This window comes from Wyeomyia smithii, chromosome 2 (assembly GCF_029784165.1).
Source record: "Wyeomyia smithii strain HCP4-BCI-WySm-NY-G18 chromosome 2, ASM2978416v1, whole genome shotgun sequence".
Taxonomy (NCBI): domain Eukaryota; kingdom Metazoa; phylum Arthropoda; class Insecta; order Diptera; family Culicidae; genus Wyeomyia; species Wyeomyia smithii.
This window is the reverse complement of record NC_073695.1, coordinates 44,335,300-44,357,366: the sequence shown is the minus strand read 5'-3', so window position 1 is coordinate 44,357,366 and position 22,067 is coordinate 44,335,300. Positions and strand designations below refer to the sequence as shown.

Genomic DNA, 22,067 nt, shown 5'->3' with positions numbered 1-22,067 from the left:
CGCAGATAGGTCTGCTTAGTGTAATTAATGTGCGTAATGTCCACAGTGTGAGAAAGTACACCATAGTTCATTATCTCGTAAGAGAGAGATTTGAGATTTCACCGCAGTGCTTCCAGGAAGCTCAGCAGATAAAAATCGTTTGTCGCTCTCTTCTAGCATGAGTGTTTTTTATTCCTGAATGGACTGCATGAGCATGAGTGTTGATTTGCTCTTTAGTGTGAGAGCAGTTGTTTCCGCAGTGCAAGATGTTCTCCTGCACTCTAGAGATATTCTTAGGAGAAAAGACGAGCATGCCTGCAGTACAACCCGTACTAGTTCTAGCATAAAATAGACGCCATCGTGGTTCATAACATCCTGCCCAGAAACTCCTATTCCTACCTCTCGTGGTACCAGCCAGGATACGAGTAACCAAGCGACGATCATGGTAACCAACCCGTGGTGGGACTTCGGTCGTATGCTGACAGGGAAGGAGGAGGTGGGTTGACCTCCTCGGAGGAAAGCCCAGCCTTTCTAAGCGTCTGTTTCCTAGCTTAGGGGCAGCTCATAACAGCGTCTGACCCAAAGCGGGCAGCTGGATAGAGAAACGTGTTGTCTCGGGGGACGGGACACAAGGCATATGAACGCTAGGCATATGGATGTTAGGCATAGTATGCTAGGCATACAGACGGGAGGCATTATGGATACGAAGCACACTGCCACAAGGCATAACGGGCGCGTCAAATGGACGCGAGGCCGAATACAGTGTTGTATGATCGCTTGAGATCTTATTATCGTGACTATGTGTCCCGGATCCATTTTAACACCCATTTCGCATCAGAATGTTTATTGAAAAATATGTTGCACATTTGATGACTGACAAAAAGTGTCATTCAATGAACTGTATATTAACTCAGATATTTTTCACTCTACGTATGTAGTTCAAGTGTATATATATTCCTAAAGAATTAAAGTTGGGCTTAATATTTCGTTTTAAATCAGCGGCTAAGACGCATAATCTAGGGAAAGGAAATGAGGTGACATTAAGCCGCCGTGGTTCCCGCAGTTCGAGCCGGCCGCCGACCCGCCGCCGGAATTACACTACGAACAATCAAGAAAATATAACTCGGAACATTCAGGCCTAGTAATTAGAAGCACCTTTTATCCACAAAGCCACCTGGAGATCACCTGACCACCGAACAACAAATCAAATTGACCACGTTCTTATTGATGGCCGATTTTTCTCAAACATTACAAACATACGCTCCCTCCAGAGTGCGGATATCGACTCAGACTTCCACCTGTATAAGTCAGAACCGTTCTCCTCGGTCAAGCATCCGGCAGTTGATCAATCCGCAGGCTGCCGATAACTATGCGTGCCTAGTCAATGAGGCACTACCTTCCACGAAAGAATTATGTGCTTCGACTCTCGACGATGGATGGGGGATGTTACGCTCAGCCATTGGAGAGGCCACAACGGCGGCATTGGCGGACTGGTTTGACAGGAAATGCTAGCAAGCGATGGAGAGAAAGAAGAAAAACTATCTAAGCATCACCACAAGAGAGAATGCGGCCAAATACCAACGAGCTCGAAATGAGTTATCCACGATTCTGAGGAGAGAAAGGCGCCAGCAGAAGGACTGAGATCGTGAAAAGCTAGAGCAACTGTTTCAGGCTAACGATACGCGCAAGTTTTTTGAGAATGTGAACCAATCTCATAAAGGCTACACACCGAGTCCTGATATGTGTAGGGACGCGGAGGGAAACCTGACCACAAGCGAATGCGAGGTGGTTGACTGGTGGCAGCAGTTCTTCGATGAGCACTTCAATAGCGGAGCAACGAAAGGAGGCGGAAGGGAGTGCCTACAAACGACAGTAGTGTCCCAGTTCCCGATATCCTGGAGATTGAACGGGAAATTGGTTCACTCAAGAAAAACAGAGCCGGCGGCAAAGACAGGCTACTGGCAGAGCTCTATAAGTATAGAAAAGAGGCACTAATAACGGCACTCCACTGGGTAATCTCTAGAATTTGGGAGGAAGGTCTATCTCCTTTAGCGAAAGAATTCGTAGTGCTGTACCAAGCGGGCTTTACACAAGCACGCGCTACTACGAATCAAATTTTCACTCTCCGGCAGATTCTTCAGAAATGCCGGGAGTACAACGTGCCCACACATCATGTTTTCGTGGACTTCAAGGCAGCGTATGAAACAGTATGAGACCAGCTTTGGCAAATAATGCACGTTTACGGTCTTTCGGATAAACTGACACGACCTATCAAAGCTACCTTAGACCGAGTGATATGTTACGTGTTCGTGTCGGGGACACTCTCGAATTCCTTCGAAGCGCGCAGAGGGCTGAGACAAGGAGATGGATTATCCTGCAAGTTGTTCAACATTGCCCTAGAGGGTGTAATCCGACGAGTGGGCGTCGAAACGAGAGGCACGATTTTCAGCAAAGGTAGTCAACTCATAGGCTTCGCAGACGACCTGGACCTGGAGTGGGGCCGTTTTGAAAAAAGAAGTTTTTGGGCAGTATTTAAGAGAACAAAGTAGTTATAAAGCGATATTTCAAAACTCTGAAAATACGAAGTTCCCGAAGAGACCCGATTCCGAAAAATATGTGTACTTGTACCTCAAAACATGCCAAAACATATGACGTTGAGTAATACTTCACAAACATTCACAATTTTAAATAATTTGATTTTAAAAATTGACATAATTTTACCTTAAAATCGCTCTATCTCGGAGTTGGTTCAACAGAATTAACTCTTTTTTAATAATGTTTCGTATTTTGTTATTATCTGAAACTTTCTAGAACATCTCATGTCGATCAGAAGTAGTTAAGATATCATTTAAGTAAAAAAAACTAGTTTATAATTAGTCTTTTAGGAAAACGGTTTTATTACTACAGAGATAAAACATAGGAATATTGTGTCTTCGAAATATTTTCATGAAATCGATAGCTCTACAACTTTGCCGAATATAAAAATTGATTATCTCGTAAAATAAAAAAGTTAATTTTTCTAAGTGTAATACTAGCTTAGCAAGCAATTAAATGAAAATGTCAGATAATTCTAATCAGTATTCTGAACAATACTTCCTAAGACACCAAACGCCTAAAATGTAAGTAAAACTGAGAAAAGACTTTTGACCGTATTTTTTCATAACGGCCCCACTGTGCGGCGGAGGCAATCTACGCCAGACTAAAAGTGGGAGCTAGAAGAGTTGAACTAAAAAATGATGCGTCGTAGGGTAGATCTGTTCAATATAGACCACTTCATTTAGTGGACCACTTGAACACCAAATGACACATGATAGATATACTTATTTTGATAGGTTCTTTGACAATGTCAATAATGTTCTTCACCAGAAATGTTGCAACAGACGATTACTATAATATTCTTAGTTAAAGCTGTAAAAATATCTTTTAATAACAGCTGCCTGATTTGCCATGGTTCGTTAACGTTTTCATAAGAAATGGCTTTACCAAAGCTGTACTGACATCACACTTTCCGAACGAAAATTACCAAATTTTTTATGAACGGGTAGAATAAAAGTGTCTTTAAAAGATAAGCAATGAAATTGTCACTAGAAAAACACTTAAAATTTGAAAAAAAATTAGTGATCCAATTAATAGTAAAAAAGTACTGTTTTCCTTATTTCGACATGCTTCATTTCGAACAAGAGCACGCTGTCTCGCTGAGTACCTAAATAGACTTTCATTTACATCGATGTAACAAAACAAATCATAACCACCATAAATGTGTTATGATAATGTTATTGTAACAAGTTGCAGCTAAAATGCGAAAAACGCCAAAAATAGGTTAAAAATATACTGAAGCAGTTGTTACTGAGTGTCTCCAGACAATAAAAAGTGGTGTTTCGATTAGAGAAGCTTTCACGATCAACCGTAATGTTCCGTGCAAGCAGGAAGTGGTCAGAAAAACCACGAAAAGGAAAACCAGCTGCATTGTAAAGGATTCCCCATTTCGAAAGAGCGCCAGCGGCAGTCTACAGTTGCAAGATTCATCTCAGAAAATCCTCGTCTTACTTCATTCAGAATTACTTTGGAGGATTGGCTACGAAGCGAGTAAAAAATGGCCACATGGTCTATGCAATCTGCGGCATGGTGCAATTGTTCAAAACTAAAATCCCTGTTACACAGTGGATTAGAAAATTATTCAAGTAGACCTGGCCCAAATGAGGAAATTGTTGTGGTCCAAATACGGTGGCCCATTAAAGGAAACTGCTGCGATGATTTATTTCTTTTATTATAATGAAATAGAGGTATAATCTTGTTGTTTTTCATGCAGCAAAGATAGAAAACATGTTACTTCATGTTTATACATAATAGGGTGGGGAATCGTTATATGAAAAAAAGAAACTTGATAGCAGAAAGCCAGAACCAAGTTTTTTTTGGTCTATTCGGGGCCTCAAACAATCCTGCATTTATTAGAAGTCGATTGGTTTTGTCTCCGCTTGGCGCATTGCATTTAAAATTTATATGGAGATTTGTATGGAAAAACCAACTTTTTTGCATTTTCCATTCTAAAGAGCTCAAAATGGCTCAAACCAAAGGTTTCAAGACTTTAAATGGTAGGTTTTTGGATGCCTAACAACTTGTCCGAAGAAACTAAAGAGCTAGGGTGTGCCAAAAAAAGACTAGAGCTGTTCAATGTTGAGTATGTCGAAATTTATGTTGCAAATTATTTTTTCTGCCAACACTGCCAGTGTACCGGCGTCAGTCAGATTTCCATCAGAAGTAACCTCTGAAACACTTTGTAGATTCTATTTACGCCTAGAATATTGACCTAAATTTGTTTGCTTGGTTCAGCTTAGTTTATAAACCCGTTACGACAGGTTACTTCTGGTGGGAATCCGACTGACACCAGTACATTGGTAATGTTGGCAGGAAACAAGATTTTCTGCATTTAAATCGACATACTCAACTTTTAACAGCTATAGCTCTTCTTAGAGACATTCTTGCTCTTCAGTGTCTTCTGCAAAGTTGTTAGGCATCTAAAATACTATACTTTAACATAATGTAGCGCATTATTCGAGCATTGTTGAGCTCTCCAGCAAGGTAAATACAAAAAAGTAGGTTTTCTCATATGAATTTTCATACAATTTTGAAATTAAATGCGCCAAGCGGAGACAAAACCAATCGACTTCAGGTAAGTTTAGAGTTGTTTGGGACCCCAAATGGAACCAAAAAAACTGGGTTCTGGAAAATCGATCATTTTTCCCCACCCTAATACATAATGAAATACTTAATTCACTTGAGATATTTACACTTATTCTTACAAAATATGCAGCTACACTACTAAGTGGTCCACTTAGGCAGTTATGCATGACAAATTTATTCCCATTTTGATCGACTGGCTTGGCATTTTGCGAATAGACTTCTGGGTTTGGTGTATGTTTACACTCTCCTTTTTTGTGGGAGGGGGGGGGGGGTTGTTGGGCTTTGGTTGCATAGAATTTTGCCGGTTTCCTTGTTTTAATAAAGCGGGTGTTTTGGCCTTTTTTCGTCATACCAGTGGTCGCACGCTCTTGTTTGCTTTCGGAGAGGGTTTCGCGCGCGGTATTTTGACTGCGCTCAGTGTGACTATCTTTGTACAGCGGTTTCGAGGTTCAATAACCACGCATCAATGACCATTATATCGTATAACAGGTAGGTTGCCGAAGATAACTAGAAACTTCGATTATTCTGTATGCCGATACAGCGATCGTGGCGCGGTTTTATTTATATCATCTGGTGGCCGGTTGTCCAGAGACCGAGAAGTAACCATATCGTGCGCGTATTTGTGTAAAAAAGATCGCACCATCAACCTCGATGGATCCAGATCAATTCCTTTCCACTAACACTAATTCCCTTCTTTGATAGGGGAACTGCTCCAGTATTCATCTCAGCCCAAATATTAATCTCATACAACATGAAAACACAATTGAAAACAGGAAAAAAACCTAAATTAATCCACCTAGCGGTCAGACCCAGCCTTTCTCATTCACTCTTTTATTTGTAAAAATAGATTTACATGAATGCTTCAATCCAATAAACGTATATTCACTCTTTAGGTTCTAAAAAATTGATGTTGTAATCTATACATATAAAAATGCAGTCCGGTCTGTCTGTCTGTCTGTCTGATCCATATAGGCTCGAAAACTACCGAACCGATCGACGTGAAAATTTGTATGTAGGGGTTTTTGGTGTCGATAAAGGTTCGTATGATAGTTTGAGAGCCCTCCCTCTTCTGGAAGGAAGGGGTCTCATACAAATGAAACATAAATTTTTGCACAACTCAAGAACAAGCCAAGCAAATGAAACCGAATCTGGTATGTGGATGTTCTAAGGGGTAACTAATATGTCCATAATAGTTGGTCGCCCCTCCCTTTTCTGAAAGGGAGGGGTTCCATACAAATGGAACCAAATTTGGCAGGAGAATGTTTTTAGTGGTAAAAAATATGTCCATAATGTTTTAACACCCCTCTCTCTTTCGAAAGGGAGCGGTCCCATACAAATGAAACACAAATTTTGCACAGCTCATGAACCAATCAAGAAAATACAACCAAATTTGGTATGTGAATGTTTTTAGAGGTAACAAATATGTCCATAATGGTTCGTCGCCCCTCCCTCTTCTGGAAGCACATGTTTCTGCACGAATTTCTGCACATATTGCGAACTTATCAACTAAATGGAACCATATTTGGCAGGTGATTGTTTTTAGTGGCAACAAATATGTTCAAAATCGACCTCAGGCAACATTTTGGATTGTAAGATGGCAACTTCCGGTTTCTGGAAAACAGCCAAAAATGGCCGATTTCCACTCAATATAATAATATCCGGATCTAGAATGATACACAGGAGCTAAACTCGACCACAGATAGCATTTTGAATTCTAAGATTGCGACTTCCGGTTTCTGAAAACAGCTGAAAATTACCAAATACCACCCAATATGAGTTTTTCTTTAACCAGTATGACGTTCAAAATCCAGAAATTGTCTCCAAATGCCATTATGAAATCCAAAATGGCAACTTCCAGTTTTTAAAAAACAGCCAAAAATTGTCGATTTCCGTCTAACATGAGTATCTCCGGATCTAGAATAATGAACAGCAGCTGTAATCGACCACAGACCCAATTTTGGAATTTGAATTGGCGACTTTCGGTTTCTGGGAAACAGCCGAAAATGATCGAATAAAATCCAATATGGGTGTTTATTCAACCAGAATGACGCTTAGAGGCTAGAAATTATCTTACATACCATTTTGAAATCCAAGATGGCGACTTCCGGTTTGTGAAAAACAGCCAAAAATAGCCAAATACCATTCAATCTGTGTATCGCTGGAACCAGAATGATGCAATGAGCTAACAATTTACCTCTGACACCATTTTGATTTGCTAAATGGCAACTTCTAGGAAACAGTCGAAAATGACCGAATAATACTCAATATGGATATCTCCGTAATCGAGATGATGCATAGAAACCAAACATTGAACCTAGACACCATTTTGAATTTAAAGACGACCACTTTTAGTTTCTGGAAAACAACCAAAATAACTGAATAACTCCCAATATGAGTATTTCCGAGATTGATGCCAGAAAATCTGCTGAAAATGGCCGAATACCACCCAATATAAATATATTCAGAATTAAGGCGATGTACAGAATCCAAAAGTCGAGGATGTTGTCATTTCGATAAAACCAATCATTTCAAACGATTTGTTATTTGACTTTGATCATATCCTATGGCCGATTCGTCGTGCATTTGCAGACTTTAAACACATCGCAAGGAATCAATGAATTTGGAACGTTCAAATAGTACGATACCACATTTAAATTATGTTAAGGCCACATATATCGATCAAAGCAAGTATAGTTTTGAATAGTCTTTGAATTTCTTTTCTTTCCATAACTTTTGAGCCACATATCAAATTGTTATGAAGTTTGTTATTTGTAAGTTTGAGAGATGACTCGTTCGTATGACACTAGTTATGTTCAAATAAGTCATGTAATCTTTGAGATAATAGACTTTCTTTGTTTTATTAACAATTTAATACATAACGGTTGCTTAAGTTCGATTATAATCAAATGAAATGGGAACGTATAGGGCAGGCAAACTTTGAAACCACGTGTTTAAATATAATTCATCAGTTAACCCTTAACTAGCCCACTCATCTGATAATAATATTGATCAATTTGGTTGTGTAGTTTCTAAGATAATGAAGTTTCGTGATTTTCACATTTCGGTACATTACAGACGAAGTTACAGTTCGATTACAGCAAAATTCAATAGGGTGTTATGAGGTAGCTAGACTTAATAATTGACACTAATTTTGTGGAAACCGGGTCAGCCATCTCTGAGAAAAGCGAGTGAGTCCAAGTAGTCTTCGGAATATGTTACTTTTCATAGCTGGATTTTACATTTTTAAACATAACAGGCAAACTAAGAGTCCAATTGCAAAACAAATCAATAGGGTCATATGGGGCAACTAGACCTTCCATTTGACACTGATTTTATGAAAATCTCTGAGAAACATGAGTGAGATTAAACAGTATTCAGAACACGTTTCTTTTCATAACTTCTGAACCCGAAGTTCAATCTTCATAAAATTCAAAAGTTAAGGGTTTTTAAGGTGGCCAGTTCATTTGAAATCAATTTTGTTCAAATCGGTTGTGAAGTTTTCGAGATAATGATGTTTCATGATTTTAACATTTTGATACATAACCTCTAAACTAAAAATCCAATTACAATAAAATTCAATAGGGTCTTATAAGACAACAAGACCTTTCATTTGCAATTAATTTCATGAAAATCGGTCCAGCTATCTCTGAGAAAAGTGAGTGAGAATAAAAATCTGCACATACACACACACATACACACACACATACACACACACACATACATACAGAAAATGCTCAGTTCGTCGAGCTGAGTCGAGTGATATATGCCATTCGGCCCTTTGGAGCACTTTTATACTTTCGGTTTTGCAAGTGATTGCTATACCTTCCTAGGAGAAAGGCAAAACGCATATTTTCTTCTTAAACCAATCTGCTATTCCATGGAATGGATTCTTCTTGATTCACTTTAGATTCCTAATAAAGTATAATCCTCAAAAACTCACTTAAAAGCACTAAATTTGATATTATAGTCGGGCATCTGCACTCGAAAACTCATTTAATTCAATCATTCACCTCAGAAAACAAAATCTATGCATTGTTCAATACGGCTACAACGTGACTCGTTCAGCAGCCAACCAAAGTTTTTTTCATAACTATTGGACCACTTTTTATTTTAATCACTAAACAAAATCACTCACTACACTAAAAATACTTCAATCTTCGAAATATTCACCTCAAAATTCCAAAAACAAGCTTGAATTAGCAGAAATATATGAGATGAATTTCTACAATTCCTAAATTTCAACTGTATGTATTTTCATCTGTTTTCACTGCGTTGAAGAAAATCAAAAGTTGCCGAATCAGTTTCTGTTAATACGAAAAAATCATACTGAAAATGTTGTATTATTTTGATATAATTGACATAAATCTACAGCACTGTAGTGGTTACCTAGGTTACCAACTTTGCACGTGAACAACTACAGCGGATATCTAGGTAACCTATTACGACGGGCTGCGGTTACGTTCATTTATGATAATGTGATTCATTTATAATTAACAATGTGATGAATATGGGGGCGTCGTGAGATGAATAATTGAGCAAGAATAGATCAAGTTTTGAGATGGATATGGAAGCGTTTTGAAAAACGGTTTGTTTTACAAAGTCCAGGATAAATCTAGCTAATTTTTCTAAATATACAACGCTGAACGATTCCATAAGAGCACGTAAGCATATTTAGTATGAATAATGGAGCAGTTCCCCTACTTGTGAAGGATGCAGAGAAATCCTCGGTCACTAGTCGCACTAGTAGCAACAAGTATTAAACTAACACTCCCGACATCTCTTTCTCTATTGATCTGCATTGGGCGTGGCCAGCTACGTTATTGATCAGTGAAAAGAAAGATCACTAGGAATTGTACACTGAATATGGTTTGCCACTCCTAGGCACCATTTTGACGGTTCTTTGTGCAATTTCAGCTGATTCTGGTCAATCGCGGGCAACACACGGGCGATCAAATATGCTATGCTATGCTATGCTTCAAAATAAAACAGTTATTTAACATATTTTTCAAAATGCAAAGTTTTCCATCACATAGAGAAATGCTAATATCTCAGCTCCCCGATAAGATATCAAGTATCTTCTTTCATGTAAATTTTCATCGTGAATTCCGCTATGCAATGAAAATTTCAGTTCTTGATCAAAACTTTTTTATATATGTGTTTTGAAGGGTTTTATCAAAACATTATTAGAAAAATTAGTTTTTTTGTGATGTTTAATGGGCTCTGGGAGTCAAAAAACTGAATGCAATGCTGAACTTAACCATGCAAAATATTCAAGAACAAACCCACAAAAATAAAAAAAATATATGGAAAAATTTAGGAATCGAACAGATTTGAAAAAATGGCAAAAGAGTGGGTTTGTAACTCAAAAAAGTCATTTTTGCATAAATCACGTTTGGGCAACCTGAAAACAATCTTTTAGAAAGTCGAAATGTTCTACAAAAATGCTATAAATAACATTTTTTCAATTTAGGGCTGAGCACCTTGACTTTTTCATCATCGATTTTTTTTTAGGACACCCTAGTGTCGAGCCAGAGAAGCTGGCAGCGGTCCTCATATCGGATATTGCGCATGGGCTGTCGCCAAGGAAGCAATCTTAGAGCGTAACGCACAAACCGGCGCTGAATACTTTTGATGCGATGAATTGCGTTGTTTGAGGAATCCAGACAGTAGAGCAAAATTACAGCGAAGACCGGACCAGCGAGCAGTAAAGTGTCGTTAAACATTGTATATTTCTAAAGTCCCACGTCAAGCGACAAATCGTTCTCAGTTGCCAAGAGGCTTTGCAACAATAAACTAATATGAAATAAATTACTTGTTTGAGACAGCTTGTATGGAATCTTTGAAATATGAGACTTCCGCTATTTTTACAATTTGACACATAATGGTTAAAGTAAAAGTCTGACTGTCATAGAATAATTCAGAATCTTTGGGGCAACTAGACCTTTTATTCGACTCTAAGAACGCCAAAACCGATCTCCGAGAAAAGTGAATGAGTTTCGAAAGTCTTCGAAGTACATTCCTTTTTATAACTTTCCAACCACATGTCCAATCATTATGAAATTCATTGGCTAAGAGTTTTGAAGGTAGCCCGTGTATGAAGTTTGAAGCAATGTATGAAGCAATGAAGTTTTATAATTTTTCACATTTTGGTACATAACGGACACAGTTACAGTCTGATTACAGTGTAATCAAATTGAGTATTATGGGTTCGGTTCAGCCGTCTCTGAGGAAAATAATTGAGTTTGAACAGCCTCAGGATAACATTTCTTTACATAACTTTTGAACCATATGTTTAATCATTACGAAATTTCTGATTTAAAGGTTTTGGAGACAGCCCGTTCATTTGAAACCAGTTTTGTTAAAATCGGTTGCGTTATTTCTGAGATAATGATATTTTGTGATTATTACATTTTGATACATAACCTCTAAACAAAAAATCCGATTACAATGAATTTCAATACCGACCTATGGGGCAATTGGACCTTTCATTTGCAATTAATTTCATGAAAATCGGTCCAGCCATCTCTGAGAAAAGTAAGTTAGAAAAAAGTTGCACATACACACACACATACATACAGAAAATGCTCAGCTCGTCGAACTGAGTCGAGTGATATACGACATTCGGCCCATTGGAGCACTTTGATACCTTTAGCCAATTCACTGCCAAAATTTTAAATGCAAGCACACTAAATCTTGTTTAACATTCACTGCACATATTGTATATCGATTTCCGCGAAATAATTCCCAACCTCGCATAAAATTGCACCCAGGGTCACTGCAGTTTGCCAAAAAAAAACATTTCACCGGTGCTTTTCGAACTTGACATTGTCGGCTGAAAGCACCATTTCCTGCCCAAGGCTGGCAAGCACTCCTTCCGTTGCACCTGTGAGTGTGTTTGAGTGTTTGGTAGGATAAGAGCAACGTTACCACCGTGTCGCCGTCTACGTCGAGGTACCAGTTACCGGTTCTTATCAACACACCCAGCTCCGGATGCCCACCGTTTCACTGAATGCAGCAAAATTCTATTGTGCCGAAGAATGGAAACGCCTTGCTGTTGGCACACCAACAACAAAAAAAGTCGAACAACTTACACTTTTCATCCCAAAAGTATTCCTTCGAAGGTAAGGGATCCGTGTTAGTTACAGACTAACCCGAAAAAGGTGACCCTAAAAAATATTATAAATACCTTTTACGAACCAGCCGAAGAACCCAACGGGGCCGATAAGATCTACCCTAGCATTCACCTGCCTGTTCGCTTATCGAATAAGAATCGGATTTGATCCGGAAGCGCGACTAAAATGGTAGGTTGTGAAAGCGAATAGAAGAAGAAAAAGAAAAACCCTCCAGAGGATCAAGCCGTAGTTCTTTGCAATTCGTACAAACGCACGTACACAGCCACCGCTTCGCAGTGCTGGCGAAGCTAAACGAGAGATGATGAATGGTTTGTCGGAAGCGGCGGTAAATAAAGACTTTTTTTAACAATATTCAAACAATGTATCAAGAATAATTCTTGCCGTTGGCCCCTTGGCATCCGTTTCGAGTCCCCCCACTCGAACCAACACGAACAAAGGCCGGTAAAAACATTTCTGGAAAACCGATGTCGAGTACCTGCTCCGTATAAAAATTCGGTTGGCTTGGAAGGGAGAGAGGGAGTAGATGGGGTTCAAGTGAATCTTGACTCGTTGTTGCCACACCATATTTAACACTTGTACAGCGACGAGTGAATGCACCCACAAGGCGGAGACGTTAGGCAGGAGGTCACGGGAAAAAGATTGTGCAAAGCTGCTTTGTCGGAACTTTGAAGGATTAATGGGTTTCACACGGCACAGCGAAATGTGAAAGAAACAATTTGCCAAATCGATTTCGACTGCCTTTCATGCACTTGGCGGTAAATACAACTTCAAATAATATCACTAAATAATTACTGCAGAGGTCGTTCCTAAGGCAAAGGAAACAACCGTCAAGCTCCCGCTTAATCACCAGCCAGGTGTGCCAGCTGATACCAAGTTAATTGAGAGTAAACACGAAGCAGAAGTCCTCCACCGGGAGTCAATAATGGAAAGCTTCACGTGCATGCACCTTGTCTGTAGTAATTGTTCTCCGTTCTGCAGTCAATCTGTTGTTGCTGGTAGCTAGTGAGGTCGCAATCTGGGAAAAGCAGTTTACTTTCTGTTACTCCGATCGAAGTTTGTTCAATGTTCACACTTTTCCCATTCCCGTTCAGTTGGAGTAACGAGTATAAAAGCTCGCTCGTCAGTTGACATCAGTTGGCTCGGATTTTCTTTAGTTTACGCCTCTTTGTGATGCCAGACCCAACTCTGCACCGGAAGAGGTAGTATTTTACGATGCACCGCACAGTTGTAACGTCATAATGTGCTTCACAATTTACTACAAATACAGTGATTGTTAGAGAATTGTGAGAATTTTTGGCTTGATTTTTTCCTTTCTCCGCGCGCCAACCAGTTTGACAACTGAAGGGTGTCACTGCAATCCGTTGCTAAACCCTAAGTAACCCTAACCTAACTTTGTGAAACTCTTGTGCACACTTGTCTAACGCTAGCAACAAACAGTTATAACATTACTTAGCTTATTTCGAGATTCTAGAATTTCGTTTGGCAAAGACTCCTCCTATATGGGAGACCTGTACACGGCTACGTAACAGGTCAATAGAACGAAAAAGCGAAACGGTAGGGTTAAAGTTAACGCAAAGCGGAGAATTGTAAAATATAACCGCAGTGTCATAGTCGCTACGGTAAAGGGAGATGCAATTCGATTTGGTGATAATTGAAAATTAGCCACTAAAAAAACTAATGTCCTGCACTGGGACCAGTGGCAGTAGAAAAACTGTTATGCTACTTTTCTGTGTGATTATTATGATGCTGTGAGTCGTGCATTCCCGTGAACCTTACTTCAGAATTCATTCTCTCCCACATGAGGAAAACAATTATTGAAAATCGAACCGATCTATAAATCTATTAATTTTCCTATAATGGATCCCATAAGTAGGACTAGCTGGCAGGCGAAAAGCAACAGGAATCTGTAGGCCGATGTGGTTTGCCTTTCATCAAACATGAGTTATCTTCCATTGGGAAGTACGACAGTGTACTCGCCTACACGAGCTTCAACCCAGCACGCGCTGCAAACAGATTTACGGTGTAACTCTAAATACTATTCATACTGAAATTTACTTTACTCACGCACTCACAGATGCATTAGCAGCCGCCACCGGGCGAGTTCTTGTTTGCTCGTAAAATAACAATCAAATAAACTGCAGGAATATGGCTCAATAAATTTCTCTTCCATTAGGAGATTAGTTCCATGACCTGAATCTGACAGACTCGCCAACGACTGCGGGTTACCTTGCCCCGCTAGCAACCGGTTCTGGCGCTCATTTCGCCCAAATTACGGAAAAGCCAATAACTTCCGCTTTCCATTAATCACCCCGGGAAGTTTGCATGAAACACTCCGAGCTCCGCAGTGTTCGGTACACAAACGAACGGAACGACCGACGCTCAGGTTCATCGCATTCTAGGTACCTACCGGGACATAATTTCCATGGAATCGGCAGCGGGAAACACTCGATCACGGCTCGTTGAGGCAGCAGTTGACAGAACACCGGTCTGCTCGAACGAAACCAGCGCCAAACTAACCGGTTGGTCATTGTCGGAAGCGAACCCGGACAGCGGCTCCCAAGCGGACGACAACGACGACGGTGACTGGGTGCAATTGCAGGTGTCAATCGACGTCGGCAGTGGGGTCACCGGTTCTCCGGTGATTTGTGCCATAACTCCAATGTAGATGACAAATGCCAACGACAGCAAGCCTCCGTACAGGGCACCCTGGATGAACAAAAAAACGAGAAGAAGAGAAATTTTAGTTCAATGATACATGAGTCTGCGGGAATTTTAGTTCGATGGAGGAAAATTGCGAATCGATGCAGTTAATTTCCCGCAGTTTTTCTCCGAAAAAATGCAAGCGAGAAAAAAAATCCGATTAAACTGAGCCTATTTTTTGGAAATTTTTCATCCTTCCTCCCTGGTTCACAAACTCAGCGCCTGTGGCTCAAAATTAGCTACCACTTCCTACCGGCTACGGCTGCACAGTAATACACACAGTGGGCCACCAGAAGAGAAGTAAAATAAAATCGGAAATCTAATTTACGGTTCATTTACTCTCGGCAACCGGGGGTACGGTTTGTCGGGCATATCCGTATCCCGAACGAAGTGATTTATATCCTGCAATATGTTCAACACGCTCCGGGCTTAGCGAAACCATTTCAGTGCCCGTATTCTGGCCGTGAGAAAGAAAAAAAATCTTTCGTTTACTTTAGTCGTGATTTCTACGATCGATGGGATATAATCCAATCAGTTACTGTTACTGATTACTCATCTTGATTTTCACACTCGCGATCAATGGCAATTAGGAAGGATGCCGTGCCCACGCCAACAAACAATACCGCCCAGATTAGTTTTCAAATGATTAAAAGGGGATATGCTGGCTAAAAAAAAAATTTTTTTAAGCTGCGTTGCTATGGTGAGTGGAATCCGCTTCCTGACTTCTCTTCATCATGGAGTAAAGAACAAAGTAAAAATCTATCTAGAGTAGCCTAAAAATTAATCTCAAAATCATTAATCCTGGGCCAAAAACGAAATCGAACCAATTTAATTTTTAAAGGTCGACCTAATTTTAAAAGGTTATACTTCATTTTACTCAATAAAAATTAAAAAAAAAGGTCGAATTTCTCTCAGAGGTATGTAGCAATTTTTCTATTGCATCATAGTTCTAGTTTCTTAATACAGTGATCACCCAATTATATTACCCCCTTGATAATGTTTGGGGGTGATAAAATAGGGCAAGTTATAAAATCGGGTTTTTTTTTAATAATATTATGTTATGGTAGATGGTAAACCAATAATTAAATACGTAAATTCAGCGTTTCAAATTTCAGTCATACCTCGATATAAGGCAACCACGATATAACGAAATTTTTTAAAATGTATTGAAATTGAAAATAAATGATACAGCAACTGTTTCTGGGCTATAAATTGCTTCAACAAAATGTTTGTAGTAAGTTTTGAAACCGATGAAACCAATGCGAAAATTGTCCAAAATGGGCATAAGGAATGTTTGAAAATAAAATAGGAAATAGGTTTTCATGCATCCTTCAGTAACAATTCAAAGTCTTGTATCAATTAAACAAAAAAAAATTGTTTGTTGTAATTTTCTTTAAATGGGCATAAGAAAGATTTAAAAATACTGATGGGTTATGGAAAATAGGTTTTCGCGCATCTTTGAGTAACCATTGACATTCTTGCATAAATTTGAAAAAAAAAAAATTTTTGCTTCGATATAACGTAACTCGATATAACGTAACAAAAATAAAAATAAACTTGCCTTATATCGAGGTGTGACTGTATTACAAGCAATCAAATCTGAACATATAAAAATGCATCTCTGTGTCGGCATGAAATTTTAGGAGCCGAGAAAAATGACTAAGATAGTTCGAGACCCCTCCCTCTTCTGAAAGGGAGGGTCCGATACAAATGAAACACAAATTTCTGCACATCTCGAAAACAAACCAAGCAAATGGAACCAAATTTAGCATGTGGATGTTTTAAGGAGTAACAAATATGTCCATATTGGTTCGAAACCCGTCCTTTCTCCGTAAGGGAGGGGTCCTCTACAAATGAAACAAAATTTCGCACAGCTCGAGAACCAATCAACGAAATGCAGCCAAATTTGGCATGTGAATGTTTCTAGAGGTAAAAAGTATGTCCATAATGTTTCGACACCCCTTCTTCTTCTGGAAAGGAGGGGTTCCACACAAATGAAACACAAAATTCTGCACATCTCGAGAACTAACCAAGTAAATGGAACCAAATGTGGCAGGTGGATGTTTTTAGGGGGGAAATCTCCCAGCTGGTCTCGAGGTACGATGCTAGCCTAACAAGCCAGTTGTCGTATGTTCAAGTCCCGGCTCGGGAGAGACTGTTAGTGTCAGTAGGATCGTAGCGCTAGCCCCGTAATTGTCCTGTAAACTTAGCAGTCGGCTGCGAAGTCTGTGTATAGTAAAACAGAAGGTCGAATTCCGATACGGAATGTAGCACCAAGGCTTTGCTTTTTTATGTTTTTTAGGGGTAACAAATATATCCATAATGGTTTTACACCCCTCCCTCTTCTATAAGGGAGGGGTCCCATAAAAATGAAACACAAATTTCGCACAGCTCAAGAACCAATCAACCAACTACATCCAAATTTGGCATGTGAATGTTTTTAGAGGTAACAAATATGACCATAATGGTGCGGCACCTTCCCTCTTCTATAAGGGAGGGGTCCCATACAAATGGAACACATATTCCTGCACATCTCGAGAAAACAAAACATATAAAAATGCAGCTCTGTCTGTCTGTCTGTCTGATCCATATAGGCTTGGAAATAAATGAACCGATCGGCGTGAAATTTTGTATATAGGGGTTTTAGGGGCCGAGAAAGGTTACTAACTAATTTCTGCATATCTCATAAAATAACCAAGGAGTAACACATATGTCCATAATGGTTCGGCACTCTTCTCTTTTCTGTAGGAAGGGGTTCCAAACAAACGAAACACATCTCGAGAACTAACCAAATAAATGGAACCAAATTTGGCAGGTGAATGTTTAAAGGGGTAACAAATATGTCCATAATGTTTCAACAACCCTCCTTCTTCTGGAAAGGAGGGGTTTACCGAATGAAACACAAATTTCTGCACATCTCGAGGAATAATCAACCAAATTTGATATGCTGAGGTAATTGAAAGCAAAAAAAATTTTTCATGGTGGTTTGACACCCCTCCCACTTCTAGATGGAAGGGCTCTTATACAAATCAAACACAAATTCCTATTGTGGCTTGACACTCCCCCGGAAGGGAAGGGAGGTCTCTCATACAAACTAAACAGATATTACAACCAGGATTTCCGAAAAACAGCCTAAAACGATCGGGTCGATGCACAGGAGCCAAAAACTCGACTCCAGACGCCACTTTTAAATTTAAGATGGAAACTTCCGGTTTCCATCCGAAAAATGTCTCCAAACACCATTTTGAAATCCAAGATGGCGACTTCCGGTTTCTGAAAAACAGCGGAAAATGACGAAATACCACCCAATACGAGTATTTCCGGAATCGTACTGATGTACTGAAACCACAAATCGATCTCAGACAACATTTTGAATTCTAAGATGGCGACTTCCGGTGTCTGGAAAAAAGCCGAAAATTACCAAATACCATCCAATGTCGCAGGCGATCAACTGACACGATACATAATTTCAAACGTGCTAGCGATGCATATCAAAAGTTTAACTCAAGCCTCTATAAATCATACATTATGAAGATTCAAACTGACTTGGGGAGAAATCCAAAAAAGATTTGCCTTTTCGTAAATGCAAAACGAAAGGGGACCTCAATACCTTCGAAGACCTGCCTTGATGATGTTGAATCCAACTCAATGACCGAGTCTTGCTATTCGCAAAGTTTTTCTCATCGGTATTTGCTCCAGATTCTGTTTCCAATAAACAAGCAAGTCGCGCCGCTAACAATGTTCCTGCTGATCTCATTGATCTCGACATTTTCGAAATTACACCACAAATGATTTTCACTGCTGCAAAAAAACTTAAATCTTCATTCTCCGCTGGTCCCGATGGAGTTCCGACTGTACTTTTATGACGTTATGCAGAGATTCTAGCTACACCACTCCGCTGCATATTTAATTGATCGTTGGTGCAAGAAATTCTCCAAGGTTTGAAAGCACTCTGATATCGTCGGTTTCGTGCAACACTGGCACAACTCAAAATTTTGCATTTTTGAGTTTTTGATGGTAAACGATGCGCAATCTAGTGAGTTTCATCCCACGAAACCCCGTTTCGAAATTCCCTAAAAATCCCGAGTTATGAGTAGAAGTGCCTTTGCTGCACAAATCGAAATTTCTTCATAAAGTTAGTAAAAATAAGGTTTTAATTCGGACAACGTGATCATAATGTGTGCATAATAGACCTGAAAGTGTTAAATGAGGATTGGTAATCTTAAACTACAAAGTTTTCTTGAAAATCGAAAAATACATTTTCAAACGCGTTTTTCTCGAAACTATGATTTTTGAGTTATGCCAGTGTTGCACGAAACCGACGATATGTTTCCAGTATTCAAGAGTGGTGAACGTTGAAATATACGGAACTATCGTGGAATAACTAATTTGTGTGCGTCATCCAAATGGTTCGAAATTATTGTTAGCACTGTTGTTCTAAACTGCACGAAAAATTACATTTCCTCTGATCAGAATGGATTTGTACCTGGTCCTTCCGTAGCAACGAATCTCATGGACTTCGCTTCAAATTGTATCGCTGACATTGAGCGTAAAGCGCAAGTTGATGTTATTTATACTATCTGAAAGCCGCCTTTGATCGTATCGACCATCGTATTCTGCTAAAGAAAATATCTCATTAGGAGCATCACCACGTTTCGTCACGTGGTTAAAATCTTTTTTGTGTGATAGAACGTTGCAAGTTAAGCTGGGTTCTGTTATCTCAGCTTCCTATACGAACAAACCTGGTGAACCGCAGGGCAGTAATCTTGGGCCGCTACTTTTAATGATTTTTTTAACGACGCTGCTAGCGCCCTAGGAAGAGGCTGCAGATTTGTTTATGCCGATGATTTAAAAATTTATCTGACGATTCGAAATATCGAAGATTGCTACCGTTTACAGTCGCTACTGGGCTGCTTTGTGACGTGGTGTGAACTAAATGCCTTGACACTGAGCACAGCAAAATGTGAAGTGATCACATTTCACCGGGCTCAATCACCGATAATTTTTATGTACGCCATTGAAGGGCATCAACTAAAAAGAGTCGATCACGTAAACGGTCTTGGCGTTATCTAGGAACAAAAACTGACTTTTGAGAGTCACCGTACGGCGATAGTTTCTAAAGCCACCGGACAACTAGGTTTTATAACAAAAATTAAACGTGATATCAAGGACCCCCATTGCTTGAAAGCGTTATATTGCTCGTTAGTACGTCCCATACTAGAAAATGCATGCGTGTTTTGGATTCCGTATCAGCTATCTTGGAATTTGAGATTGGAGCGTGTGCAGAGAAGATTTATCCGTTTGGCCTTAAGAGATTTACTCTGGCGTGATCCAGCTAATCTCCCTTCTTATCCGGATCGCTGTCGTTTGCTTGGACTTGATATGCTTGAACGTCGCCGCAAGATACAGCAGGCATTATTCGTTGCTAAAATTTTAATTGGCGAAATAGATTCTCCGAAATTGCTGTCTACAATGAATTTTCGAGCTTCACAACGCATGCTGAGGTCAACTTCAATGCTACAAAATCCGTTCCACCGTACGAACTACGGTTACTTCGAGCCTGCTGCGTACATGATCAGAACTGTCACGTGTCTTTAACCAAAATGATGCTCAGAGGCCACAAATTGTCTCCAAATGCCATTTTGAAATCCAAGATGGCGACTTCCGGTTTCTGAAGAACAGCAGAAAATGACCTAATACCAGCCAATATGGATATTTTCGGAACCGTAATGATGCACTGAAACCACAAATCGACTTCAGACAACATTTTGAATTACAAGATGGCAACTTCCGGTTTCTGAAAAACAGCCAAAAATTTCCGATTTCCATCCAATATGAGTGTCTCTGGAACCAGAATGATGCATAGTAGCTAAAAGCATAGACACCAATTTGAATTCATAGATGGCTACTTCCGGTGTTTGGCAAACATCCGAAAATGGCCAAATACCATTCAATATGAATATTTCCGGAGCCAGAATGACACCCAGATGTCAAAAATTGATTTAAGATGACATATTAAGTCCAAGATGACTACTTTCGGTTTCTGGAAGACAGCCTAAAGTGACCAAATATCACTCAATATGAGTATCTCCGGAACCAGAATGATGCAAGGAGCGAAAAATTTACCTCAGACACCATTTTGATTTGTAAACAGCTGAAAATAACCGAATAGTTCTGCGTATGGATATTTCCGTAATCGAAATGATTCATAGTATTGACCCTGAACATCATTTTGAATTCGAAGAGTTTCAGTTTCAGGAAAATATCGAAAATAACTGAATACCACCCAATAAGGGTATTTCCGGAATCAGATTAATGCCAGAAGAACAGCTAAAAATGACCGAATACTACCCAATATGGATATTTTCAGAATATAGGTAATGTACAAAAGCCAAAAGACGAGGATGTTGTCATTCTTTGGGAGTGTGTTCTATCACTCCAAACACTGGGTTGTAATAATCAAGTAGACTTATACTGGGTTCCTTAAAGTGGAATCCAGCTGGACAAACACCTTCATCGGTAGGCAGTCGAAACGTTTCATCACTCCGAACGTTTCTATAACTCCCAAAATACTGGATCGTTCAAATAAAGATCTAAGCACGTATACTGGTTTAATAACAGGGCATTGTCCGAGCCGTTATCATTTGAAGGTTATGAAAAAACTTCAAGATGATACATGTCGAGTATGTGGCATGGAAAAAGAAGACTCGGAATATCTGTTATGCTGATGTCCGGCAATTTTCATAAAGAGATATAAGTTCTTCGTGAGAGGTCTTCTGGAATCATCTGAAATCTGGAGAACAAATCCCAGTACGGTTGTACGCTTCATACGAAGTATAATACCGGACTGGACTAACGCTATTGGCCAGACTGTAACGACCACTTCCAATAGTGATACGGTATCCTGACTTAGCAAAATTAAAAAGGGGGAATATGTCACAAACTATCAAAAAATTGGTCGCAGTGACGAAAATACCCAACACGAAAAAAAAATTTTGTCATTCCGATAAAATCAATCATTTCAAACGATTTCTCTTTCGACTTTGATCATATCCTATGGCCGATTCGTCGTGC

At 39.5% G+C, this 22,067-nt stretch overlaps 1 protein-coding gene across 2 annotated transcripts in view; it reads right to left on the bottom strand.

Moving 5' to 3' along the window:
* Window positions 1–22,067, bottom strand: part of LOC129722762 (sodium-coupled monocarboxylate transporter 1) — a 207,792-nt gene that overhangs the window by 30,751 nt on the left and 154,974 nt on the right. For both annotated transcript variants that reach the window (XM_055676476.1, XM_055676477.1), the window contains one exon: window positions 14,701–14,999. In XM_055676476.1, the coding sequence (XP_055532451.1) occupies window positions 14,701–14,999 (299 nt within the window). The remainder of the gene's footprint in view (window positions 1–14,700; window positions 15,000–22,067) is intronic.